At 34.5% G+C, this 24,889-nt stretch overlaps 1 protein-coding gene across 3 annotated transcripts in view; it reads left to right on the top strand.

The window, feature by feature from the left end:
* LOC111052226 (transcriptional regulator ERG homolog) overlaps positions 1-24,560 on the top strand; it is a 65,018-nt gene extending 40,458 nt beyond the window's left edge. For all 3 annotated transcript variants that reach the window (XM_039428485.1, XM_039428487.1, XM_039428486.1), the window contains exons 3-4: positions 20,120-20,363; positions 22,138-24,560. In XM_039428485.1, coding sequence (XP_039284419.1) covers positions 20,120-20,363; positions 22,138-22,534 — 641 coding nt within the window. In that variant the 3' untranslated portion in view covers positions 22,535-24,560. The remainder of the gene's footprint in view (positions 1-20,119; positions 20,364-22,137) is intronic.
* The last annotated feature ends 329 nt before the right edge of the window (positions 24,561-24,889 follow it).

Genomic DNA, 24,889 nt, shown 5'->3' on the forward strand with positions numbered 1-24,889 from the left:
TCATCTAATTGGGCTAGAGTTGTAGGTTTGTTCATGAAAATTAACCTTGACCTTTCGTGAGGACTCAGACCACTTAATATTGTAGATACGACTTCAGCTTCTGATTTTTCCAATCTCAATAGCAAAGCACTCTCTTTTATCGACACCACGTAAGCTGATATAGGCTCAACCGGCGCTTGCAGTCGATAAAATCGATCTTTGACTATTGTTGACATAAGTCTCTGTGGTACAAAATAGTTCAGAACCTCCTGGTGGAATTTATCAAAAGAGTGACTTGAATTGATCGCCATAGTGATTTTATCGCATAGAGGCCCAACTGTGAATGGCACTAATAGTTTTAGCATCTGGCCGTCATCTATTTGAGAAAATGACTGAATTTTTAGTGCAATTGTTAGAAACGATAACAAATCATGAATGTTCAGACCATCAGTAGGTTTCAAATTTTTAGTCAAAGATTCAATGGGGTTATGTATTTTTGAATACATTGAATGTTGTACCTGATTTTGATTTTGACTCAAAATTATATTATTGTCAGGGCCTGCAGCTGCATTCACCTCTCCAGTTGGCGAATTTATTATGTTCACAGAAGGTATATTCAATAGTTTACTTGTACCTGGTTGATTTGAAACTACAACATTTGATGTACTGGGAAATGAGAATGCACTAGGCGATTTCATATTAGCTGGAGAAGGAGGCCTACTCTTAACTTGTTTACTTTGCAAATCTACAGTACGAGCAATGATAGAAGGCAACATATTTATCATTTCATACAACAAGGTCAATGATTTTCCTTGTTTATCTGGTGTTATTGTTGGAAAGGCTTTCAAAGATTGTTCAATCACTGAAATGAAATGAAGAGTCTTCGATTCTAATTTCACAATTTCTTTCCTAGTCAGTTCCGACATGGATTCAAGTTCTTCCAATAAATATAGAATTCGAGAGCTAATTTCTTTTATTGTGCTATGAGATCTTAACGTTTCATAGGACACTTGTCTACGTTCAGTGAGGTCAGCGATCTTTTGTCTAAACAAAGTTCTCAGACAATCAACTGTCTGACTTTGCATTTCCGATCTATCTAAACCTAGGATTTCCAATTCGAACAGAAGTTCATCTTTTACTAATACATCTGGGTTAATTTTATGAGACAAAAATGAATTAATTACACGGTTACTTGTAAATGCCGTTTTCACTATCTCCAGTGTAACCGCCATGTTATCCTATTATAATCAAATCTACTAATTATTAATACTTATTACTTCTACACAATTGAAAAGCTTGATAATTCAATATCACTAAAATTTTTCCTACTTTAGATAAATAAATGGAACCTGATAGTCTGGAAACCGCTACTCATTAAATCACTTAAAAATTTCATTAATTTAATAATATTCCATCAGAATTCAATTTTCCCATTTCAAATTTAAATTTCCAATTCCAACACAAAAATAGGACCAGAAAATTCACTAATTAACCGTACGTTCTGCTACCAATTTTATAGTGCCTTTTGAGAACCTAAATTCTCAGACAACTATAATTAAGTTTGGAAATCATGCTAGACCCCGATGGTGGAGGGGTTAGTGAAATTTCTAGTACTATTCTAGTGGTGAGGAATTCGAAATAAAAATCATTTGACGATTGATTGCCTCTATATTAAATATTTAAACTCAAACAACACTTTACAATAAATACTTTCTTCAATTAAAGATTATCTTTGTCTTTAAGAGACCAAATTTAATTATTTTTACGTCTTTAAGAGACCAAAATCTAAGGGACACATTGAATTCTGGTGGGGAAAGATCAAGTACTCATCTTGTAGTTGTCGTCGCGATGTCCGGAGTCCCTGGCGGAGATGGATGAAGGGTGAAGATGATCAGTCGTCCTCCAGGAATGTTCAGGCGTCGCGGCGACAGATCCAAAAGGGAGTTAGTCTTGTTCTCTCCTCATCAGCGTTCAATGACGTACGATTCCATCCATGGTTGGAAGAAGTCGCCGGCCCTTTTACAATGGAAATTCTCAGCCCGATACAGAAACCTGATGACAAATTTACAACAGAATTAGAAACATAATAATTACCAATATCTAATAGGATTGTATTCAATTGATGATCTAGGTAGATCATCAAATAAATACAATTCACCGCTTCCTATGAGGAAATAAATAATATTATTAACATACATAAATCGAACACTTATAAATCATATTCAATGACAATAATGAAAATACTCACCCAAAATGGGTATTGAAGATGCGTAGTATAGAGGGAATCAATCGTCATCCTAATTCATCCCATTATTATATTCTATAAGGGGGACTTTACTTCTAAATATTATTCTTACATTAAATGTCCGATTTACTTGGACAATCAAATATTAAATTCTCCTGGAGAGAATGAGAATGTACCCCCAAACGAAAACATATTACTGTAAATTGTAAGAAATCTCAAGAAACAGTTAACACTCTGACAGCTGGGATTAGAATGATTGCTCTCCTAGTTTTCAGAGGCTTCCAGACTGATCAGTTTTCCCATAATTGCCATGAAATATTTACCCGATCGCCGGTGAATTTCTCTTTGCCCACTCTCTTTCTCCTCAGTAAGTAAGGAAGGTGATACGTTCAAGCAAGAAGGAAACTAGGAGAGAAAAGTTATTTCCCTTTTGCAAGTTTAGAACTATGGGATTGATTCAGCATACTTCTGGCGTCTAGAGCTGTCGTGAGAATTGATAATTCCAAGTGGGATCGTGGGAACCAAGGACTTTAATAAGATTTTGATCATAATTATAACGATTTTAGAAATGCTGGCTAAGTTGCCAATGAACAAGAATAAATTTACTATCTTCATGGGAACTGAAAACTACTTACTTAAGATAGAATAAATTCCATTTAATAACTCAAAATTTTGGAAATCAGAAATCACGACACTTAATGACTGAATTTTCTGTCTTCTAACTCCTATGAAATCTTGTTGTATTGCATGAAGTGACATATGAAATATTATGAACTAGTATAGAAATATGAAGTGTGCTCAGTATGCACCGTTCCATAGAATGCCATCATCTGGGAGTCAGGTCAAACGTCAGGGGGGGATCACCTCTAAGGCAAGTAGAGGTCGATCCTGCGGAATGTATGGTGAGGGGTGGGGTGGCAAGGGACGCTTGTAAGGCGGCAACATAAAGTGTGCAAATCCCTGGGGCTTACCACATCCTTCCCTTTAGAATCTCCAGCAGGCGTTTCCTTAGTTCCTTCCTTCCTTCCTTCCTGCTTTCCTATTGGTTGTCCCTGTCCCCCACTCCCTAAGCCTGGAAAGACGTTGGCTGCATCTCAAGATGGCGGGGAAACTGCGGGTAGGGTGGGGGGCGGTACAAGGGGCACATCACATCAAGAAAACAATTTCGAATGAACTCAAGCTGAGCGCTTGAATCGTACGCTCCCCTTCCTCCTCTCTGACCTCGAGTTTTAATGTTGTTTTAAAGAGAGAAGAGACATTTATCACGAACGCAGCGACCCCCACTTATTCACACCACCCAGCGGGGGGCTTTCCCGACCGGAAAATCCCTGGATTTCCCAAGTTCCCTCCCCGCGCTCACTCCTTCACTCCTCGACTTTTCATCACCCTACTTGAACAGATGGCACAGACTTCAACAATTCCTTTCTTTATTAACACGTCAGCGGAACTTAATTTGCCATCTCCTTCACTCCAGCTCTCTCTTTGGCATCTCTCTTACACCACATTGTCCTCTTTACCTCTCTTTGTCATCCCATTGTTGTCATCTCGGAAGAGAAAATTAACGCAACTTCAAAACCGCTAAAGAGTAATATCATCAAGCCCTGGGAAAAGTTTGTTTGAAGAGAGCCCATTCACCATTATTTAATAAAATTGAGGTTTCTATTATCTTCAATTTTATACACTTGACGTTATAACAGTTGGTCCTCTTAGCAAAATACTGTAAATTGGAAATACTCAACTTATCTCAAATCCGAATTGATTTTGAAATGGAATATCTCGAATATAAAATGATAAATGAAGTTCAAAATATTTCAATTCATTCAATATTGTATTTTCATGTTATGTAATAAAGTCCTTCAAATCCACCGATAACGAATTGCTTCTGTCCAGATATATAACAGTAGGAATTCTTCATTTTATCTCTTTTTTTGCAGAATACAGTTTTGGAAACCAAGTTGGAATTCTCCATTCTTTTTTTTTTTTTTTTTTTTTGTAGAATGTGGTTTCGAAAGCCACGAGATAAAAAAACTGTGCACTAAAAATAAATAAGCGGATAAGCTATTTTAAACTGTCGTTACAAATAATTGTCTACAAATTAATTCCAAAAATATTCACAAATAATATTAAAAATGATCACCTCATAGCTGTAGTTATAATATTCAAATCATCACTGAATAATTTCCGTGAGAAAACACATGCATGAACTAGCCTAAGTATAGTAGAATCTAGCAAGAAAATATTGCAACCAACAATCCTGTATGGTGATTTGGAATGATAATTGTGAAATGTTGTGAACCTGTGCATTGCACATCAATCTTCCAAAAATGATTATAATAATCAAGATTGTTGTCAGTTGTATCTCTTAATGTAGTTGTCTTCCTTAGCATGAATCTTCTCAATCATTCCCCCAATCCCAATGTGATCATCGCAATTCAATCCACGAAAAATCGCAGCGATTATCTGGTAGTTAAGTTGTAATCTACTGAGATTTTATTTATTGAAGATGAAGATCCTCACTGAACCCTTTTCTAAGCCCTTGGGTCTTATTGCTGCACCCCCTCCCATCATCACTGACACTGGAATTGGCTCTGCTCTTTCTCCCGCGGTGCGGTAAGCCAGTCTCAGGCGTGTGTGTGTGTGTGTGACCATGGGGTCAACAGGATCAAGGGGTCACCCTCACTCCCTCTCTCTCCCTCCAAGGGTGAAAGGGGCTTCTCGCATCTGAAAGTCAAATCGCAGCCCCTCAGAGCCAAGCAGCGTGCGGCTTAAGCCCCGGGTCGCTTTATTACTTCAGGATATATCATTCCTGACATCCACCACAACTATCCAAGCCACTTGCAAGTGAGCCCCCCCCCCTCACCTCCCATCACAACTCCCTGCAACCTGCTGTTCGTAATCTTTTATACGATTATTTATCATTGTAACTGTTTTTTTATCATCTTCGACCTTAATTTGTATGATTTTGAAGAAATGCATGGTTTGGTGGTTATAATTTGTATTATTCTGAAGAAATACATGATTTGCTGGTTATTTTGTATGATTCACTGGTTGATTGTAGCACCTATTATAACTTGAAGATTGCAAATTTTCAACTTTTCTCTATCCACCAGTTTTCCAGTCTTCTCTATCCAGTTTTCAACTATATCATGATCCACCTAGATCATTATGATATTGAAGAACCAGTATGTTTCTGCGGGTATTCAACTCCTAGCTGAGACGGGTTTTGATTAGTATTCTATCAATGAGAGCTTGGGTTGTAATGTATCGATTCTAGGTGAACGTAACTATCGTTTCTCCTTGCCGTGAAGGTGAAGGCATCGTCTGATGATCTGGCAGAAACTGTACTAAAATCGATCAAACTTGTGTGCTGTGACAACTTGATAAGGTTTAGTTTATTATGCTTTTCCAATATAAAGGTCTCATTCAATCGAGTTTGAATGTTATAATTCATTACCACTTTTCCTAGGCTCGAGTACTGAAAGAATAATAATTACAGTTCTATACTTATTTTCTCAGGATAATGCACAGGCTTTTGCAGAGTTGAAGATTGAGGTATTATCATGCAGTATAAAGTGGGTTTCGAACCAACAGGAAGTGATTTCAAATCTCATAACTTCACCGTATATTAAGGCTGTTCGGTACACTTTTTTATTATTTGAATTGGACAATCTTTTTCCATATAATTGTTAAGATCATTTTAAGAGTGAGAAAAAGTGGCAACTGAAATTTTCAAGTGGTCCAATATAAGGTCCACTATTCATTATTATAAGGTTTAAGTCTAAAGTCTAAGTCTAAAGTTAAGGTATAAAGTCTATAAAAATATAAGGTTTCATTGATTTTGATACTAAAACGTGAGCCATTTAAATCAATTAAAACGTGCTGAATTAGACTTTTTTGTTAAATCGCTAATTTTGATTTGAGAATTAATAGATTACAAATTTTTATTTCGTTTGAATAGTAGATTTTCGGTTGTATCTTTACATTGAAATGTGAGGCCATATTTTCTCTGTCAGGATCCAGCTGGGAATTTCAGTTTTCTTTAAATTTATATTCCATAATCTATCAAACTACTAGAGTTAAATTAGCCTATAAAATGTTTAAAGGTCCATGAATGTTTTGCAAAAGATATTTTCATCTTAAAGTTGTGAAGAATCGAAACTTCAAAAGGACCCTAACCCTTTTTCTAAATTTGTTTTGAAGATACATATTTTTGAATAGTTTTCCAAGGTAGAATTCTGTGATGTGATTTTTTATGAATATTTTGTCTCTGCTGCTTTCATAATAATCATAAAGATTCAGAATAGATATTATTAACATTTGATAGTATTTTGATAGTGTTTTAAAAGTTTCCAAGTGTGTTCTGAATGTTCTGAGTTTGTTGCTGAATGTTCTGAATGTTCTGAGAGTTTGCTGAATTTTATGCTGATCTTTCTTTTAAAATATTTTTTGTTATTTATGATCAACTTCTGGGAAATATCTATGATAACTTCCAGTTCTTCTTTCTGAAATTAGAGTCCTTTAAGCTTCTTATGACTCAATCTAAAACGTTTTTAATGTAAAGCAGACAGAGTAGGTTACTATCGAATTAGTTATATTGGAGATAACTTTCTAAGTTTGGTAATTCTATTTTCGGTTTTAATAATGCAACTCAATTTTTCTTTTATTAACTGTTGAATTTAACTGTAAGAGGTGACAATATATTTGATATCTTCTCTCTACTTCGTTGTCTCTCTTGTCATTTCTGGATTCCCGTTCTCTAGCACTAAGTATGTTTATCAAGCTTCCCTTTTATTAAGTTATATTGTGTGTGCTTCTAAATTCTAAATTCCAAATTAACTTTCTAAATTCATAGCACGGCACAATACAGATTGATCTAAAAATTGATTGATTGATCTTGATTGATTCACTGATTGAAACTTGACACAGAAGTGATCGGTAGACCATCGATTGAATGGCAATAATTTGTGTGCAATTAGCATGTTGGAAGAGTATATAACTCTTCTGAACTTCCCAATTTACTTGAAAACATCGGAACTCAACTTCCAATCTGCTCCTTGTTAAGTAAATTTCTATGTTCATGTGAATTTCAAATGTAACTGATCAAAACATTAGCAGCAGAGCGAACTCTAGAGAACAGGATGGCGGCAGCAGAAATGAGTTTTCTTCTCAGAATAAAGAGTTGTAACGGCCGGGACCACATAAGAAATGAGGATGTAAGACAAGAGCTGGGTGCATTCAAAGTCAACTATAAGGTTGAATCTTATCGAAACCAGTGGAGAGAGTATGTCAGCAGACAGGATTTCCTTAGAAATTCTATACTACCATCTTACAGGAAAAAGAAAAACAGATCTCGGAAAAGATGGCAATGAAATACAAAATATGTAATAGCTGCAGAAGAATTTTTTTTTTTATTTTAAAGTTTCTGTATAATGTAATAGTTATAATCTATACGGTTGTGGGTCGGAACAGGCAAGAGCCTAAAAATTGAATGAAAGAAGAAGAAGAAGAGAAGAAGAAGAAGAAGAAGAAGAAGAAGAAGAAGAGAAGAAGAAGAAGAAGAAGAAGAAGAAGAAGAAGAAGAAGATCAATGATTCCTCAAGCCCTTCATGCCTAGCCAATTTTTTGAATAATTACCCTGTCGATGAATATTACAGTTGAAGTTACCGTGAATATTACAACTGAGAATTGGTTCTGTAATATTTTTGAATCGCATAATAATTTTGTGTTGTATGTATATATCTATTTAGTGTAATTGCACAGGAAATTGATAATTATTTGAGATGGTTAATATATTTCGAAATTTCGTTTAGTAATAATAAACACAAAACTGTAATCCCCATTTCTATGGCCTAACGAACTTGTTCAGTTCACATAGTGTAGCTCTGTAAATTACAGTGCAGCCATGTGTTATTTGCAGCACGAATCACTCACTAGAACTACCGACCAAAGTTACTATATACCAGCAAAATATAAAGGAGGATTAGAAGTAGAGACAGATTGAGGAAATTATCTGCAACATTGGTGTGGCAAATTTCAGTGACAAATATAATAGAAAAAATAGCCGGGAGCATATTGGCAAAATGAGAAGACTTGCTTGCCTACTTGGTCTCGTGCAAACCTTGCATGAGTAGTCATCAGCATCTCATTAACAAAATTAACATCACGTGACTTCTGCAACGCGAAATCTATTCTGGGAAGGTTTCAAAGCTGTAGGCTGATCGGTGTAACGACTACTCTACAATGGGTTTTGCCAACATCTCATCTTATGGGAACAACTTCTGGAAATGAATAAGTATTGGTCATGAGACACTGTTTTGGTCCAGATCAATGAGAGACAAGTGAGAAGAGAGATAAGAGAGAGGACAAGGCGGACGAAGAAAGAAGGGAGAGAAGAAAGGAGAAGAGGAGAAAAGAAGGACAAGAAAAACAGGGAAAGGAAAAATAAGATGAGTAAGAAATGAAGGACGAGTAGGAGGAGGAGGAGGAGGAGGAGGAGGAGGAGGAGGAGGAGGAGGGGGGGGAGGAGGAGGAGGAGGAGGAGGAGGAGGGGGAGGAGAAGGAAGAGGAGGATGAGGAGGAGGACGAGGAGGAGGACGAGGAGGAGGAGAAGGAGAGGGAGAAGAAGGAGAATGAGAAAGACAAGGGAAGGGAGAGCACCAATAAAGAAAAAGGAAAATGAGAACGAATGGGAGAAATAATTGAAGAGGAAACAGAAGGAGCAGAAAAAGAGAATGATATGAGATAAAATAATAGAAGAATAGTAAATAGAAGACGAAGAGGAGAGATGGAGAGAGAAATAAATAACAAGGAGAAGAGGTAGGAGTTGATTGGAAAGTTGATTTAAGACTTGGAGGAAACGATAGTATAAGAAGAAAAAGAAGAATAGAAAGAACATTTGGAGGAAGAAAGAAAAGAGACAGGAGAAAGTAAGTAGCAATGAGAAGATGACAAAATATGATAAGAAGATAACAATAAAACTTGAAACTAGATGATTTTACTGAAGAATGATAAATCATGATGGTTCATTATCAAAACTAATTATGATTATCATAAGAAGATATTTATGATGGTAGTAAGAATAGATTATAGAAGAGGAGAAAAAAGGAAATAAGTTGGAGAAGTCAATTAAGTAAGAGGTGAAGAAAAAAGAAGCATAAGAGGAAAAGATGTAGTTGTTTTAGAATACGAATGATTCCTAGTATGATTGTAATAATAATTATTGGCTTACCGTTATTTTTGAGAACTCTTCTCTCATGAATGAATGAATGGGATCTCCCAAAAGTCCTCACGGCAAAACTTAGTAGCGGAGATTTGCAAGCTAACTCGTTCCTGGAAAGAAAACTACAGTACACGTTTTCTTCCACACCTATTACCTATTCAGTTGATAATCAATGTATGCACTTGCTTTTGATAGGGGAAATATTATAAATACTTCGAAATGTTCGAGAAACTCTGCAGTTTATGAAAATATACTACATTTTTATCAAGGGTGAACATTTTCATAGTGTGCGTAACGGTGTGTTTATAAAAATATTAATATTATGCACCCTATTATTCCTGCTTGAATATTATTTTAAACGGGATTATTTTTATTTTGAAATTTAATAATATTATCGTATAACGAAAGAGAACTTATGAACCGTATTCAATTCAATAGACGAATTATCTTGTGATTCAACTCCATGCGGAGGATTATCCTATCAAACTTAATCATATTCAATTCAAGCCAACTATCAACAATTATCAAGCTGATTGGTTAGTCTATTATTGCATGGATTAATATAATTTTTGTGTAAGGTTCAAATTTGTTTTTTTCCAAATGTTTTTGGATTCAAATTTTTTGGTTCAAATTTGGTTTTTTCCAATTTTTTTCCTAAAAATTGAATATATTCCTCTTCAACTTGGGTTATTATACTCCTAGATCCCTTCTCAGACTACTTTGTATTACAATATTCAAATAACAAATTTCAGGAACATCCAATTCTATTGTACAGAAAAAATTTGTTGTTAAAAATTCGCGCTCCCAAGACTACAAGTGTTTTGTTTGGATTGCGATACTCTTCCTACTCTTTTATAGACTACTTGTACAGGAGTCCATTCTTGGGCCTCTACTTTTTCTGGTTATGATGAACGATATTGGGTTTAGCATTCGATCCAAGGTGGTATGCTATGCTGATGATTCGTCATTAGTTACTGCTGATGTGGATCTCAGTGCTCTTGAACAAAAGATGTCCAGATGTCAGGGTGAGGCAGAAGCCTGATTTAGGGTAAACCGTCTAGTTTTGAATACAACCAAGACCCAGAAGCTAGTGCTTGGTTTGAGACAGATCAGTCAGAGTGCAAAAAGTGCTAAGCTTCTTGGCATTACACTAGATTATAAACTCACATGGATACCTCATAATTATAGAAAGTGTCTGCTCCAAACTTATTAAGGTTATATACCTTCTTCGAAGGCTCAGGGATTGTGTACCCGCACACTATTTATGAATGTGCTATTTCGCTTTTTTTCAGAGTATCTTTATGTACGGATTGGTCTTGTGTGGTTGTGCCCCAATGTCCAAAGAGTGTTCTTACTACAGAAAAAGGCTATAAGAATTATATCAGGTGCTGCGTATTTGGAGCATTGCAAGCCATTATTGAAAAAAGAAAACGTTATGACAGTTTACAGTATGGTAGCTTTCAAACTCCTACTTCAAGTAAAGAAGGATATAGGATCATAAAGATGCAGAGTTGACATCCACAGCCATAATACACGAAATAAGACAAAAATAGATGTACCTTACACAAGACTGGAAAAAATATTAACTAGTGCCAATCATGTATCCTTGAAACTTTTTAATATTCTGCCAGACTCAGCCAGAAACTTGCCTTTAATAGTATTCCAACAAAAACTAGTAAACCTCTCACAGTACCCACTATACTCACTTTCTGATTTCCTCCAGCTGCCAGTTGAGAATCATTTTTTGAAAAACATACGTAATAGTACTCTGTAGTCTCTAACTTTATATTTTTATGTGTTTATATTTAAATGATATATTATGTACGTTGGATTATTTTACTCTTATTATATTATTGTTTTATTGACATATATTGAGGAAACCTTAAATAGAGGTTTCCAATAGCAGTGTTTGTGTCCTGAATGGAATGAAACATTTATTGTATTATTCTGTTATTCTAAAATAATGTATTTAAAATGTTGAATTTGACGTTTCCGATAGCATTGTTTGTTTGCACTGAAGGAATAAAAATCATTCTTATTCTTATTCTTATTCTTGTATTCTACTACATAATTTTTTGTTGTGGTGCTTCTTTCGAATGCGTTTCAATATTAAGAAGGAGCATCCTTAATTCTTGAAGTAAAATGCAATACAGAGGAAGCATGAGGTAAAATGATTAATTTTTTTGCGATTGCTGAATGCATTCCACTTCTTGTTAGATCAATATGGGATGATGGTTCAATTAATCTGAAAAACACACCATAAATGTGAATCACCAAATTATTTTTACTTCAAGAATAATACAATTTTTTATGTTTAAGATTGAAAAATCGTCATCAAATTCCCAATTATCACCGATAAAACTTTACACGCATGTCCCCTTTTTCACACACTTTATCAAGACTGGGGTCCACTAATACTGCGGCTATCGAGTGAGAGACGTCGCGATGCTTATAGTGACGTCACACGACGTTGGGGTGGATAGCATGAGGAGGAGGGATGGTGGAGGGATTCTGTTAAGAGATTGCTCACCCTCAGAAACCTTACAGTGGTCTCTTCGGTCTCTGATTGACACGGTCCCCCTGAAACAAGCGGGAATTGCCGTCTCAGAACTGTCAAAGTGTATAAAATAATAAGTCGTGTTTGAAATCTTGAGGAAAATTATCGACAATGTTCGGGAGTGAATTTTTTGGAATTTTCCAATCGAAATCAGTATTAGAGTTGATGATGTGAACAGAGGAGTTGAAGAGTCTCTTGTCTCACGGTGGAGAATCTCTCATTCTGTCATTACATTCTATACATTTGATAAACATCGTATGAGGGTATTTCGGTTCATTAGAATGAAAATGGAGGTTTTATTGGCTTATTTTGAGTGAACATTTGTAGGGTACTGAAATAATTTTGACTATTCATTCTGGTGTTTTCAAGGACATAGGCCTAAATCGTATTAATTGTGAAGTGAGATAATTGCTTGGATGTAATCAGGTGAAATAAGAAACATATTCAATACGTAAAGTAGATAAGGTTTTAGAGTTGGAATGTCTCATAGCCTCCATCACTGTTAATCAATACCCAAATTATTTAAACATCAAAAACAAGTTAAAAGTCTATCATACTTCATATTACAGAAGAGACCTGAATTTTTGACAATCTCTTCCTTAATATAGAACTATCAAGAAAAATTTATTTCTATCAGACCAATGAAGATGGGTTGAATGAACAATGTGCAGAGACTGACTTCTGATGTGAAGCCGTTATGTTGTGTAAATAGTAAGTGATAATTAATGTGGATTTGAAAACTAGTAACAGCGCTACCAAGAGTTTCAATTGAAAGTGATGTGGCGCGTTTCGGCAGTTGAGAGACATCATCAGCTGCTGAATTCGGCTCGGAGACACTTCAATGTTGCCGCGGCTGCTGCCAAACAGTTCCACACCGCTATGATTTACAATGGTACGAGGTAACTCTTGCAATAGTAAACAAGTCCTTTATACATTTGTCGCCTCTTTAACTATAAATTCTCACCTTTATGGCAAGAAACGTACCTTTTGGAGAAAGTACTTTTTACCTTCATCCCTTAGTAGTGCCTGCATTGTTATTTACTGCCACTATATTCGATTAATCTGTGGAGTTTTGGTGAGCATTAGCCTTATATATTATTTATTAAAAAATAAAAAATACTTAGGGGACTAAAACAGGCAAAACAGTACAAACAGTACTCATAACATATTAATGGAACAATAATATGAAAAGTACAAGTAATATAAATAATGAAAAGTAATATAAATTAACCAATAAGAAACTAGCCAAAAGACTGCGTTAAATTTTCATCATTTGAACAACTACTATAGAAATTTCTTTACTTTTGTAGATTAAAATGTATGCTGGCGTGAATTTTAGTGAATGATAATATATTTCTCAATTTTTACAAAATCATTTATCAGTAAAATTATATTGGGAGCGGAAAAGCAGGTGAACCATTGAAAATAATTATCGCTCTCAGATTTAGATTAAAATATATCAGGGGACCGAGCTCCGCTCGGGAGTTAATAGTTATAGGAATGGAAAATTTAAAAGGAAAAATCATAACATTATCCTTTAAAATTTACTATTTGCTTGAGAATTGCCGGTATGTACTGTCATATACAGATTTTTTACATTCATTTTCTCAATTGCGAATTGATTGAGGATGGAGGACTAGATAATGAAGATGAATGTAATGAGGGAATACAACTTCTAATGTTTTGTTTTGTCCTATTCCCTGATTACATTCAATTTCGCCTTTACGAATGGATAGAGAATTACGAAATATACAATAAAGTATATTGAAATAGAATGTATTGTATAAAAATATACAATAAAGTATAATGAGGGAATAGGAGTTAGTATGTTCAGTTTTGTCCTATTCCCTCATTATACTCATTTTCGCAATAATTGCGAATGGACACAGAATGAGGAATAGATAAAGAAGATCAATACAATTTCTTCTTCTCCTTCTCCCACTTCTTCTTCCTCCTCTTCTTCTCCCTCTCCGTCTTCTCCTTTTTCTACTTCTTCTACTTCTTCTCCTTCTTCTTCTCCTTCTCCTTCTCCTTCTCCTTCTCCTTCTCCTTCTCCTTCTCCTTCTCCTTCTCCTTCTCCTTCTCCTTCTCCTTCTCCTTCTCCTTCTCCTTCTCCTTCTCCTTCTCCTTCTCCTTCTCCTTCTCCTTCTCCTTCTAGGACTAAGCTGAGGATATTGTCACGGTTTACACGTGATCAGCTGATTTAAATAAATTTATTTGCCGGGCCATACAGCTGGAATAATCACATTTCACTTTTATTAGTGGTACAACAGATGATGAAAATTGCAGTCTTGTATAAGCTGTTCCTGGTAGAATAGATTTCTCCATTTCAAGTCCTCCAGCGAGTTTTCCCAGGAATGAGACCCTGTGCAATCGAATTTTAAATCAAGAACCTGCTACATTGCAAATTTCATCAAAATCGTTAGAGCCGTTTTCGAGATCCGTTGGACACACAGCATAAATAAATACATACCACACAGAAAACGCTCGCTAAATAATAGGATATCAGTTCGAAATAATGAACAATGGAGCTGAAAATTCGATGAATTTTGAAGAGTAACCAGACAACATCTCTTCATAAGGAATGTACACGCACTTCAGTATCATCACAGAATTTCACAAGTCTAAATATCAATCACGAATCAATTTTAGAAAAAATGTACGTTTCTTCCAAATTATTCCGAAACGAGTTTTTAAGTGAGTTATTCCAAGTTATTTCTGTTAACTAAAAGATGTTATTGTCTCTTCAAAATGGATTAAAATCTCTTCTCGAAATTGCCAGACTTCATGAAATAGATCTTGCTGAATTGTTTTTAATGAAAGATTTGATTGATTGAGTACTTTATTTATGTAGATTACAATATATACTGGCTTATACACTTATATGCAATAGCTTACAATACAGCAAAATTATAGATAAATTTACAAAATATAAACTAAGAAAATAATTATTGAGCTGTATATGATATGAAAAAAAGCAATTTGTAATAACTAAAGATAAAATAGATAATATTGTTATGCATCTACATAAATTGGCGGAGCTTTGGACACAGGCCTATCAATGTCCATTCTTCGGAAAGAATATTCGAAGTATCCTTCCCACTAACTCACAGAATATCCCACAGAATGAGATATTCGTTATAAATATTATGTGGTAATCAAGATATTGTTTAGCAAAGTTAATGTTTGTAAAAGATGTTGCTTTTCAAATTTTAACTCAAGTTGAAAATATTAATTACTGTCTTCAAATAATAATCGAAAAGGAACCAAATTTCAACAATTTACTCCTCAATATTTTTTTTCGGAACACATTGACTTTAAACAAAATGCGATACTATCAATGTACTTTAATCACTTCCAATACTATTATTTTCAGTTTCTGCATTCTTGTCAATTGAGTGGATATTTTATCTTCAGAATTCAACAATAATATTATTCACCGTATTTTGTCAGATGTCTGATATCAGCCAGAATAGCCACGGCAGTATTATCTCTATTGAATTTATAGGCTGATTTCGCAAATACCAGATAATATCTTGAAGAGAGTATGATAATTATTGTGACTAGCCGAAATTGCTGGACCTCTATACTTTTATATTGATTCAATTAAGCTAATCGATTTCTACCACTAATTGTGATCACGATTGAACCTCAACGTGTTTAGAGATCGAAATTTCTGAGCACAACCACTTTATTATACCTTTATGCATACCTTAGTTTGTTGATTATCTTTCATCATGCATCTTTCCTTAAAAGCGTTCTATTCTCGGTACTTGAATTTTAGTTTTGTTTTTGTTGTGCTGATGTATTCTAAAACTGAAAACTGTTGTATCGTCATTTGGTTTAGGCTATTATCAGATGCAGCGTAACTTATCTTCAACTTTTATTAATTTAATTGAATAGTATAGTGTTTATTCAAGCTGAGACAAGAGTTTATTCAATAGTATATACTGGACGATATTTGGGAATTTGTTATTCTGGCGAATTTACTTGGTACATTTGTATTGTTACATGGAATCATGCGGTCGATCTCACATTTGATTGTCCAAGTCGCCTTATATTCTTTATTCTGACTTGCGATCGGATAATCTTGGAATCATATTATTGGAACTCATATAGCAAGCTATTGCCAAAAATATTGTCTTGTTTACTCAGTTTCTCTCTAGATTGATTAGTTATTGGAGGATTAGAGCTATACAGGAATTTAAATAAATTACAGTATACTTTAAAAATAAATGAAAATTTTGATAGGAACATCTGAAAAAATTGTTCTTATTTTGTTCCAATACAACTAGCTGGAACCAAATAATTCTTGAATTTAGTGTTTAAATAATTATTCTAAACATCAAATGGTGATCTTGCTTGATTGTGCAAGCTTATATTCTATACCCGGAATCGAATGACTGGAAAAGAAATGTGGTTTTTCCTTCTTTCCTGGAAAAACTATTAAACTTAATATCAAATCAATAGAAAATTCTCAACAGGAAAATACTCGTTGATCGAATCCTGTCAAATTTTTCAAGATCATTTGCGATAGAATATGTGAATTGTTACTCATTTCGTAAACTGAGAAAAAATCCAAAGGACAAGAAAGAATTCAAATTTGGTGCTTGGCCAGCTTGCATCTATTTGAGCAAAACCAATCACAAAATCATGGAATCCGATCTACAGAGCTTGAATATTACACCTTTTTCATTAAACCAGTCGATAGTGATACTATGAGAACAAAGAAAGAATATTAAGATAATGAACTATTTTTATTAGAGTATCATGCATATAAATTATACCTAATAATCATCGTTTCACTGACAATACCAGAGAGTAGCCTGTTATAATACGAGTACATTCTATACTCTCTGGACAATGCTGTAAACTGGCTTTGTATGTTCAAAGTTGATGATAATGATTATCGTCAGAAATAATTTTCAAATCCTTTGACCGATCATCTTCAATTTTGTTAAAGTATTCTTGAAAATATCTCATCGATCAAGCTTGCCAGATTCATTAATTTCAAAGCGAAACAATATGATAGCTTTTCAAATCAAACCATCATCAATTCAAACCATAAATAGACAAAATCATATGATATTATCGTTATCAGAACAGGACCGGATTTCTCACTAGACATACAAGGACAGTTAGTTAAAATTAAAAAAAAACCTCCCTGGAGATCGAGGTTGGATTTTATTATATCATCAATAATTTTCTTTAAGACAAGAGCAAGTTTTCAACCCAAAAAGAGAAAATATTGATTTTTATGGAGGCAGGGGCGGAAAACTGTGTAATTTGAAGAGAAATATGAAAATCATAAAGTCTCTCCCGCTTTTTTTAATGTGGTTTTATAGTTGACCGAGCGAAGTGAGGTCTAAGATTCAAGTCGACGGTTTGACTTTAATATTTGAATGTTTAAATGTTTAATTGTTTGAATGTTTAAATGTTTATATGTTGCGCATTTACGGCGAAACGCGGTAATAGATTTTCATGAAATTTGACAGGTAGGCCTGCAGTAGGCCTATGTTCCTTTTTTAATTGCGCGTCGACGTATACACAAGGTTTTTGGAAATTTTGCATTTCAAGGATAATATAAAAGGAAAAAGGAGCCTCCTTCATACGCCAGAGTAAAAATCAGACTATAGAATTATCCATTATAAATCAGCTGACAAGTGATTACACAGATGTGTGGAGCAGCCAGTCTATTGTTGTATTTCAATAAGGTCTAGTATAGTTTCAATCAGGTACTTGTGGATGAGAATACTGCGTGAGGTCTACTGTTCACAGAACTACTAGTATTATTGGAATATATATGTTGGAAAAAGGAAAATTTAGGAACTAGAAGCCAGTGATAATGGAATCATCCTTACAGACCGTGATCAGTGGCGGCTATACTACGATGTACGAGTATATCTTACTTTTGTAGCTTGTATCTATCTTTTAGCTGTCAACAGAAGTTGAATAATTTAACAATTCATATGATGCTAACCAATAAGAGAGCAGCAATTCAATTGACATGGTGACGACAGAAGGAGAAATTTATCCTGAGATTAGTGATTGCGTTGTCATGAAAACAGCCAATGAGAGTTGATGTAATAGAGAACTCAACCAGTTACAAACTAACCAATAACGTAGTAGCATTTCATGTTATCAGTTGTTGTTACCGAGTTAATAAGAGTATCCTTATAGCTTTGGCTGTAGCTATTCTAGGGAAAGCGCAGTAGATTGATTAATATTATAAGGGTTTATTTATCAGTTGAAGATAGCAGTGTACTGCTGCAGTTAGATTAGATAAGACAGTTCTATTCAGTCGTAGGTCTTGGAAACTATGTAATTATGCTCAGTCTAGTCAGTGTTTTCAACTGCTTGGATAAGAGTGTATCTGTATTGTTCAACCCTTCTTTCACCGAACATCAAAGAACGCATTAGTTTTACTGGATAAGACACAATTAAAAAGATAAGAAATAATCTTTCCATCTATGAAGATTTGTACATTTCAATTTCAATTATGAGTCTGCAGGATGGATTGACAATAGGATTTTTGATTCTTCCAAGTAATGTATACGAGCGAAATTTCTAGAACAGATTAGACTACAATTACCATGGGAAAACTCTCATATTTACGAAGTTACATTTAAATTTGTATTTAAGAATGATTTGTACATAGTATATAAACTATACAAATTCGTTGTAAACAATAAGTTTCATAATAAATCTAAGATCCAGTAATAATAGCTTATTCATTGCAAATTCCACTATAATATCACTATAAGACAAAATCCTTAACACTTAACACAATCTCATGGTATAGGTCGTTTTTGTTTCAAATTTCTATTTTTTTAACTCAAGCCTATTACTGGCCACTACTGCTGCCTATTATTACTGCTGTGTTGTTGGTGTGTGATAGTTTAGAAGTGTATATGTGTGCAGTTAATAAGAACTGCACAGTTTGAGGGACTACCAGCGTCAAATAGCTTCACGAAAAGAATTATACTTCGTACAAAATTACTTTCGACTTGGAGGAATATGCGGTGCAGAGAAATGGGAGGAGATCAGCCAATTACAAGGATGGATAGAGTCCATCACTCAATTTAAATTTTTTTTAAATAAATTGAGTCACCACTCGATTTATTGGAAATTTTGTAGAGAGTGATTTTTCTCCAAAAACTTGAAGTTTTCGAGATTAAATGAAAAAATTAGAAAAAGTCCGAAATTTTAGGGGTTTTGGGGTGTTTTGGGGGTGAAGCCGCCCACTGGCGTGCCAGCGTATTTCAGATTCGAATTCAGCGCCCCAAAATACATATAGAACCGTCGAGAAAAATTCTTTAGTGGCTGCTTCCTGAAAAATGACAATTTGATTGGACTAATAAGAACTGCACAGTTTGAAGGACTACCAGCGTCAAATAGCTTCACAAAAAGAACTATACTCCGTACTAAATTACTTTTGACTTGGAGGAATATGCGGTGCAGAGAAATGGAGGGAGATCAGCCAATTACAGTGAAGGATAGAGTCATAGGTAAAAAACACAGTCGCCAATTTGTCGATTAGACTCACTCGACTCAATGCTTTCAGAGAGGTATCTTCTAAGTTTGATGCTTGAATACATGAGCGCTTGAATAGTCTCTAGAAATAATTAGAGAACGCCGGCCGGTTCAGAACGGCATCATCGCCGCCGTTCTATCCATACCGCTGTATGTCCTCTCTGCTGCACATGTCCCTCACAAGTCAAAAGTAATTTTGCACGGAGTATGAGTGGACTATCGGCTTGAGTTAACAATGAAATTTGGAACATGAACAAGCCCAAATACCCAGAGAGTATAGGTAATATACACTTTACATTCTATACTCTCTGCTTATACCATGGGATATCTTCTTATGTTATACTTTCTCTATTTTATGACGAAATTGCATACGGTACATAGAATTTTTATGGCTGCCATTCAATATTCTAAAACTGATGAAATCATAAGAAACCAAACCATCTACTTCTGTGAAAACAAAACTTTTTGATATTCTTCTCTTTCAATAGAGCTTTCGAAAGCACGATTTTTTATTATCATTCCTTTTTTAGACTACCTATCTTTGGTATTAACAAATATTTTCATGGATGTTGTGTATACTTTGCAGACCCGTTCGAGGTGCTAAGCTCGCGCGTAGCGGCGGGGGCCAGTGCCAGTGGCCAGGGGGGTAGCGGGCAGATCCAACTGTGGCAATTTCTGTTGGAGCTGCTGCAGTCGAAAGCGGCCTGCATCCAATGGGAGGACGGCGATGGCGAGTTCAAGCTGACAGACCCGGACGAAGTGGCGCGGCGCTGGGGTGAGCGCAAGTCCAAGCCCAACATGAACTACGACAAACTCAGTCGGGCACTCAGGTACGCCTCTTACCTCTTACCGCTTCCTCTTTATCTATTTATTCATTCATGAATTAATGTAACTCATAGAACAAGATACAATTTACATAGATATCTTACTTATGATTCTAATTCAACAGTCATTCGTAAGCAGCTGGTATACATCGCTCCAAAGATTGTAAACTGCATCCGGAACGAGCTCATCGGTGAACCTATTAAGTTTGTTCCAATAAATATTAAAAACTGAATACTTCACAACTATTACTTTCATCTTGATATTTTATGAGTACTACATTTTTTCAGCTTTTAAAACTATTCATTATTGTCAGGATTAATTCACAATTGACAGCATTTATTTACATATACTTTCCATTGTTTGCATGAAAAGATTCCATTTTAAATTATTAGCTTAAGATTTAGAAACAGTTAAGTCTCTACTCCTACTGGTTAACAAGTGTTTCACTTATGCCAGTAGTTCTTCACCACCAGCCGTATTTTACAGATAGTTGATTAGATATTTAGAATATTAATTATTGTTTTTTCCGATTGTCACATCTTTGTACTGTTTGTGTGTTTTGTTGAAATTAATTGAATTGAAATTGAAAATTCATTTTTGCTGAGGATGATACTAGCATGAGCTGCGTGGGTGGGTAGAAATGTATAGATATACTATTTTTATTTTAAACTGAAGGTTTAAATAAAAGGTTTTTATTTTAAAATAAGGTTTTTAACCTGGATGAGACGGATGATAATGAGAGATGAGTGGACCTACAGCCTTAGGTGGGTTCCGAACCAAAGGAAAGTGATTTTCAAACTCATAAATGGTATTTGGACGAGGAGTTTGGCTTTCTCCAAATTATGTGTGAATTAAGTTATCATTTCTACATAACCTCTAGATTGTTTCTTCCAATTCAAGGTTTGAAGCAGTTTTGGTGAAATGTTTTTTTCACCTGAATTGTACAAATCGTATATGAATAAAAATAGTCCTACTCCTATAATTATATGGGGCAGTGTAGTTAGTTTACGAAAGTACGGTAGTCAAAGTTAAAAAAAACACGAAAAGATGAGACTGCCAAATGCATTTCTTATCTCAAACAGAATTGAGCATTCCCTTCCTCAAAAAGTCCTTTTACTACCCCATTGAAGAAAAATGTTCTACCCTTATAACACATACCACATGCTTGAGTGAAAGCACTTCTCTGATAAATTTAAATTTCAATGAGTATAGCTAGTCCCGGTTGTTACTCCATTGTGAATTTTCAGTGAACCACAGTTAACTGGAGATTGACAATGGTGTTCCACTATAGAGATCACTCCAACTTTACTATAGTTCGATATTGGTATAACGACCGAGACTAGTCCTTAGTTATTCTGATAATCTATAGCTCTTGTGATGTTCCTATACAAGATGAATGTATGCAATAATATCAATTTCACTACAATATAGAATTCTTAATAAAAAAACATTCTCTGTAATCTGATAGATGAAAATAGAGATGCAAAAAAAGACAACCTCATGAGAAACTATGACAAAGTACAAATCTATGCACTAATCATCACTGTGGTGGTAAATTATGGGCGAAAATTGTTCTGGTTCTAAACATCGGAATTTTTACTCCTCCCAAACAAAGGTTATGCATAGTTTGCAGGAATCTCCTTGAAATGACATTATACATGGAGGACCTAAATGGAAGTAAAATATTCTATTTAAATTAAAATATCATTCCCTTCCCTCTTTTCAATTCCTGAATTGTATTGAAGTACATGCATTCATGTGAAACTTTGTTATGTACAGGTACTACTACGACAAGAACATAATGACCAAAGTGCACGGCAAGAGATACGCCTACAAGTTCGACTTCCATAGTCTAGTAGCCCAGAACCAAGCGGCCCAAACTCCAGCTGACAGCTGCTTAAATCTGCATCAATCGTCAGCTGAACTGAACGCTGCGCTGTACACGTCATCATCGCGGCTACAACACACGCTTCTACCCCCACCATCCGCCTCCACTGCTGTAGCGCAGACGTCGCCCGGAAGTGTGGCAACGTCGCTGTTCCAGCCGGCACCCCCCGCCTATTGGGCCTCGGCCAGTCTATCATCGCTCTACTCCAGGCAGCACCCTGTAGCACCCCACCATCCCCCTCCTCCTCTACACCCCCCTCCAAGGTACCCCAGTTACCCCACCAACTAATGTTTGTATTATTTACATTGCATTATTAATCAAAACATTGATTTAAATGTACATAATAATATGATTTGTATTTAGTATTCCTCCACCACCTGAAATTTCTTCTTGCTGGAATACCTAGGCTACTGCAATTATGGCAATTATCACTATGGAAATGGAATCATCATTATAGTAATTATTATAGTTGAACCTGTGTAAAAATATTACAGACACATTACAAGATTGCACTAAGCTCTCATTTAATTTTAATCTAAACATTTAATTTTTCTGTCTCAGTTTTATAATAAGCATTGAATATTCCTCCTCCACTCACTGAGGTACCGTACCTACTATAATTATTATTATCTTACTATCACAGTTGAGAAGAAATGCAAGTAGTATAGATTGCACTGATTCCTAGTTATGTATTTCTTTTTGTAAATTGAATTTATTATTTCACTTATAATTTTTTTCATGAACATTGAATATTCTCCCCCACCCTTATCCTTACAGGGATATCTTCAATCATTATTATTCTACACAATTCGAAATGTGTAGAAATTCATTGACTGTAACAGAATCCACTATATTTTGGGACTCTGTGATTATTGTTCCTTATTCATGGAAAGATTTTTGAGAAAGTAATGCCAGCCAGAAGCCAGTGTGGCCGTAATATTCAATTTAGTTTACGATTTTTCCCTTAACAAAAGTTTATGTTTCTCATAGAATGTGCACGATATATTATTTTATTATGTAAAATCCGTGTGGAAATTCAGTTATAAAGGTTGCAAACTAGGTACTCTACCGTAATTAATTAATACACTTGACATTGATTGAAATATTTTTGAAAGAGGAATCCAGATTTTGTTTCTCAACAATACACTGCATATATTAATTCTCCATTCAGGATATCATAAATACTGATTAATTCCTTTCCAGAGGAGAAAGAATCAAGAGGAGAGATGAGCTAAATGAGGGGATCTGTAGTATTTCGAATAGTTTCTCAGATCTTTTAACAGAATTCTATGTTTTTGATGGACTTCAAGAAAAGAAGTATCTAATAGTAAGTAAGTAAGTACATAATTTATCCAAGTTGAATCAAAATATGAATATTGAGAAAAAACACTAACAAGAGAAGTTATATTAATTGTGGTTATGGTGGAACACTGATGATTGTGATGGACGTTTATGAATTGAACAGGTACAAATGTATCTGTCTTACAGAGAAGCAACCAAACAAAGAAAAACTCTCAAGAGCATTAATCATGAAAATATGCCTCATATTTTTCTTAATGAGATTATTCATCAAAAGTCACTTGAAAAATTTATTATTTTTCATATCTCACGGAATAACATATTATACATAATAGTTTGTATGATTTTGTAACAAACTTACAATACTGGAGATTGACTTATTTAATTTATTTCGCCCTTTAGTGAAGAAATAAAAAACCCTGGTTTTATTGTTGGATTATGAAAATACATATTTTATGAATATATTCTATACCTAGTATGATATGAATATATTCTATAGTATGATAATTATTGATTTATAACGTTTTCAGTAAACCATTTCAAGTGACTGTGCTATAAAATTGTATTTTAATGATTTTTTTATTTGTAAAAGTATTTCTTGTATTTGCAAATATAATGTGCTTTAATGTGTTCAGTGCAGCATGAGTTAATTGTAATATTTTTTAGTTTTGAAAAATGAGCATCAAAATGTATTAATAATTTATTGAATATATTATTCATCTTATTATTATCTAGATTCCAGTTGAAATTATTATTCATTTATTCACGTCAAGTTCCATTGAATGTGGTAAAAGTCAACTTGTAAAGCTACCAAATTCAATAATTTATTATAAAAATTGCCTCAATATCTTGTCCAAGTTCAATATTAGTAGTAAATATTATTATTTAAGCTTTATTACAGATAGAAAATTTTATGCTTTTCAATTTCGAAATTTGCAAGTGCAATAATATGTAAGTATTGTTAAATTTATTTAGGTATCAAAGAAAATAAATGATTTCAGTTCAAATGCATAAATTAATGCTGTAAGTTTTATGTTTATTTATTATACCAAACAAATTCCTTTCTGTCCATCTATTTTGAACCAATTTTATAAGAACACTAGCCGTCAGGCTCGCTTCGCTCGCCTGCATGTAGACCTCAGCGGAACCTCTGTACCGAATTTGAACGTATTATGTTAATTTGATCTCGAAAAACACCTGTTACTATATCGGCGTATCTTTGGCGAACAAAATTCTCCCACCTCAGCTAAACCTGTGTACTGATTTTTTTAATATATTTCTATCAATTATTGAAAAAGGTGAGGTAACGCAGAAAAGCTGAGAAAACGCTAATTTTGGGCGTAT

Source organism: Nilaparvata lugens, chromosome 5, assembly GCF_014356525.2.
Source record: "Nilaparvata lugens isolate BPH chromosome 5, ASM1435652v1, whole genome shotgun sequence".
Taxonomy (NCBI): domain Eukaryota; kingdom Metazoa; phylum Arthropoda; class Insecta; order Hemiptera; family Delphacidae; genus Nilaparvata; species Nilaparvata lugens.